This window comes from Dipteris shenzhenensis, chromosome 2 (assembly GCF_047967505.1).
Source record: "Dipteris shenzhenensis isolate YYH24624 ecotype China chromosome 2, Dip_SZ_1.0, whole genome shotgun sequence".
Taxonomy (NCBI): Eukaryota; Viridiplantae; Streptophyta; class Polypodiopsida; order Gleicheniales; family Dipteridaceae; genus Dipteris; species Dipteris shenzhenensis.
The window spans coordinates 33,433,785-33,438,332 of record NC_141597.1 but is presented as its reverse complement, the minus strand read 5'-3'; the positions used below and the strand labels follow the sequence as shown (position 1 = coordinate 33,438,332).

The 4,548-nt window shown below is 41.5% G+C and overlaps 1 protein-coding gene across 1 annotated transcript; it reads right to left on the bottom strand.

The window, feature by feature from the left end:
* Positions 1–1,787: 1,787 nt before the first annotated feature.
* On the bottom strand, positions 1,788–2,900 carry LOC147904652 (acidic endochitinase-like). The gene has a single exon (XM_087397291.1). It carries the CDS (start codon positions 2,895–2,897, stop codon positions 1,869–1,871), a length of 1,029 nt encoding a protein of 342 aa, XP_087253417.1. The 5' UTR covers positions 2,898–2,900; the 3' UTR covers positions 1,788–1,868.
* Between the last annotated feature and the right edge of the window lie 1,648 nt (positions 2,901–4,548).

The following is a 4,548-nucleotide window of genomic DNA, read 5'->3' as shown; positions in this document are numbered from 1 at the left end:
CAACCAGTGGATGTTAGGGCTTCCACAGTGGAGCAAGGTGGAGTTCAAGGGGAGTCTACAAAAACATCATGGGGAAAACATGACACTATGGGGAAGCTGAAGGAGCTTTGAATGAGACCATGCCCACAAGAGAACAAGCCCCAATGGCTCCACCTATGAGACAAGGAGGCCTTCCTAGTGGCCTCTCTATTGTTGACGTGCCTATCCACCATACCTTTTGGGCAATTCGAAGGACCTCCAAAAACTCTAAAGTGAAGTGTCTTGGATTCATAGATGGAAAGGTTAAGTGTAATCGATATATACAAAGCTGTTCACAAGGAGCGGTGGCACCCTGTTTCTATGTTGAATGGTGGCATCCAAGGGTAGGAGGACCAAGCACAATGGATGTGGTTTTGTAATGATGATATAACTCATACATGGCACTGAGATCATAATATCATGCATGTTCCTGAACGTCCATCTGTGTGGAATGTGGATGTGAAAACAAACATCACAAGTGAGGAGATAGGCAATCTCATCAAGGCTGGTTTTAGATTGCAAATAGTGGATCAAGCCCATGTGAATTGGAAGACACCAAATGTACCTAAAGGATCGGCACCGATGCCAACTAATTTTTGTGATGCACAGAGGGTCGGCATCCAGACCAAGGAATCCAGCTCAACATACAAGGGTAAGAACCACAAAATGGAGGCATGGCATATCTAAGGAGGCAGCAAAAAGAATAGCTAGTGCTCAATCTATGCATGCTCTTATCATGGAAGAAATGACAGTGGAGCTTCTTCATCATAATATTTTCCATTTGAGAACAACAGGGTCTGACAAGGCTCGGATGTCTTATGATGTGCACATCAAGACTGAACCCATGTGTACATGTCTAGATTTTCAAAAAAGAGAGTTGGGTCAAAGACAAAAACCTTACCTAGCATGCAAACATATCTATTACATCTTCATCCATGTATTGGGATTGGATCCAAATCAACACATGCTTATTCATCAACCAACCCTTCCCACTATTCATGTTTCATTGACCTAGGATTAATCCATAGACTTGAATGCAAATATAAACTTGGTTAGTGTTATGATAGCCCACTTTTTGATGTGACACTATTTTTTGCATCGACATGCAATACATATTGCTCAAAATTTGTTGTGTTGAGTCAACACAATTATGTTCTTAAAATGGAACATTTTACTAATTGCTTTGGCCTTTTCAAATAATAGAACTACATGAAAATTGGCATAGGCGTACTTGTTTCATTAATTCTTTGTTGCCTTAGCGACAATCCATAGAATTGAATGCATAATACATATTTGCTGGTATTGTGATGGCTCATTTTTATATATGATATCATTTGATACTGCAACATAAATTACTTGGATTAATAGCTTTGTCTTTTTTAGTCCATAGAATTGCTAATTGCTTTGGTATTTCCTCGGATAAATCCATAGATACAGGATAAGTAATTACTTTGTTATTTCTTGATTAGTAGGCCTTTTTAATGGGACTCTAAAAAAGCTCGCAAACTTCGATAAATTTCAAAAAAAGCTCGCATTAAAAAGCTCACAATAAAAATTTCCCCTAGTTCAGTTTTGCCAAACCCCTAAACGAGCTTGGGGCTCACATCTATGAGGATAGGGAACTAAGCTTATAAAAGAACTCTAGTGCCAAGCTCAAAAAGTCAAACCCCCACACCCTCAATGAGGTTGATCAATCAAACACCATTGTTTTGGAGAGACTTCTTGAAAAAGAACTTCATTCCAAACTCAAAAAGTCAAAGGAGGACACCCTCATTGAGGTTGATGAATCAAACACCATTATTTTGGAGAGACAAACAGTCTCAGCTTGTGGTTAGAGGTTGAAATTAACACTACACATGCGGCCTGATAGCAGCACTGTAAGGTGAAGAGCTTCCCTTATGACTGAGGTCATAGTAGTAAGACCAGAGCATAACACCACCATATTTTGGCGACGTCTTAAGTTGTGGAAGTACGTCTTTGATGAGAACGTCAGTAGGAATGTAGCCGGTTTTGGTAGAAACAGAATCCGTGGCTGCGTCCAAAGATGCAGGAAGACCCAGCAACACCTTCCCTACCTTGTAGCTGCTGGACGTCCACTGCTTCCAAGCCTTGAAAACCGTACTGGAGAGACTCTCGCCAGGAGTATATTGGCACCCTTCGTTGTTGTAGAACTGCACCCACACGTAGTCGAAGAGACCTGTCTGCAATGCAGTCCCTTGCCCAGGCCCGTCCCATTCATCCGGATAAGGGCACTGCGGAGCTGCGCTCAAATACAGCCTCGCCGTGTTGGATTTCGTCGCCCCCAGATTGCGAAGCTCTTGCGCAAGATTGCTGTAGTACTTCTTGCTGCCCTTCTCTATGTCGAAGTCTATCCCATCCAGCGCTGCAGAACCCAGTGGTCGAGAACTCGACTTGCCGCCCAGATACTCGTTCCAAAGGTCAGTCGCTACTTTCTTGCCATCATCCTCGGAGTTCAGACCGTAGCTTCCAGCAGCGCCTCCCACTGAGAGGAAGATCAATGTTCCCCCCTTCTGGCAAGCCGTGATCTCCTTGCTAAGTTCCTTGCAGCCACCGCTAGCAGCGTCGCAGTGGCCAGCGAGGTCTAGTTGGAGCTTTCTGCCGCTACCAAACTGCGGAATGAAAGACAAGATGATGATGTTGTAGTTTCCTGAGGCGCAAGCCTTTTGTAGGCTACCTTCTTTCTCGTATTGGCCCCAGTACGTGACAACAATCCCCTTAGTGGCACCTGCATCGTGAGGCAAGGATTCTGTTGTACGTGTTGGCATGAGAAGAGGAAAGTCATCGTGCGATCGAGCCAAAGTAGACAGCAACAACAGTGCCAAAGCCAGAATCAGATGGCGGTGCGTAGGGAGAGCCATAGACGAAGCCTCAATTCACAATCCAAGGAACTTCTGTACTAAATCCATATATTTATAGAGAGGTTGAGATAAGGAAATCTTACTGATGCATCAGATGATGATGAATGCCACAAGACCGTCATGATCCGTTGAAGTGCAATAACGAATCTTTCTCATGATGGCTCTAGATAGTGGAGACTCGACATGATCGTCATAAGTCATGCTTCACCGGGGGGAACATAATTATTTGGTTGAGTAGACTGTAGGCGGTCGCATCGGGAAAGCATGTAGACTCTAGCCTCAAGAGAAACGGTGAATCGTGATGCACATTGCACGTGGTAAGGATAATGTTCACAATAAAATAGTTTTTGGAAAAATTCGCAAATTGGAGATAGAATTTCATAAACTTGGACAATTTATAACTATCTATTTACAAAAAGAGTGAACTGATATTTGTGACCTTTGAATTTTTCCCTTCAAGTCAAATTTTTTGTGACCACTAGTGGCGTGTGTGTGTGTGTATGTGTGTGTGTGTGTGTGTGTGTGTGTGAGAGAGAGAGAAAGAGAGAGAGAGAGAGAGATTCTTACAATCCTAGAAGGAGCAAAAAATGACTCATCAAATGTCAATCACACACTCCAATTTGACTACACTATGCATCTCTTAGCATGTGGGATGTACACTTATTACCCTTGGCCATTAACCATTGGTATATGTCCATGGTGCTCCTTAGTCATACTCAATTAGTGACCAATGAAATCTTTTATTTAAAATGAGACATGCATGGTTGGCAATTCGTCTCCTTGCAACATTATTCCTAGGCTAGCTAGCCTATATTGCCATGTTCATATTAATTGGGAGGCTCATTAGCATAAACACTTGCTCCAGCTTTAATCAATAATTTAGGTTCCCCCAATCAGAAAGAATTCAAGAATGTATTAATTAGTACAAAAGGGAGGAGGGAGGGTTGGTAATGGAAAAAAGGAGGAAGGCGGGGGGGGGTGGGGGGGGAGGAGTGTTTGTATCTAATGCAAATGGCACCATACTGGTCATTCTTGTCACTAAGTCACAAAAAAAAAATCTAGACCATAGTACCTTATAACATGTGTTTACATATGCATGAGACATTGCTATACGAAATGTGCATTGCTATACCCACAAGTGTGTTCCAATAAAGTGAAACGATGGGGCCATTTCTATCTTAACGTCTCTAAAAGCACAAAATTATAGCACTACCTTGACCATAATACCTTATCGCCTATGTATACTAACTATACAAATGGGCATTGTCATACCAACACTATCTATAAATTCTCAAAGCATGACCATCATGCATCTCGAGAACACCTACTATAGGGCATCCTGTATTTATAACATATATTTATTATAAAATACATAAAACACACAAAAGTTACAAGTATATAAGCAACCTGGCATCATAGAACTACGTTATCCAAGGCAGATGGATATAGGATGCCCTATGGTAGGTGTCCTTGAGATTCATTCCATTTATGTTCTTGAGAACATAAACAAATGGAAGAATTGATTGCCCTATATAATTATGAAACTTTGCATACCCATCATACAAGAAGATGGGAACATGGACATAGTTACCTCTAATATGCTAAAGTATTAATGACCAAGTATATAGTAAGTTGAAAAATTAATTATATA

Coding starts and splice junctions, on each gene's coding strand:
- LOC147904652 (XM_087397291.1), bottom strand. CDS start 2,897: ATGGCTCTCCCTACGCACCGCCATCTGATTCTGGCTTTGGCACTGTTG.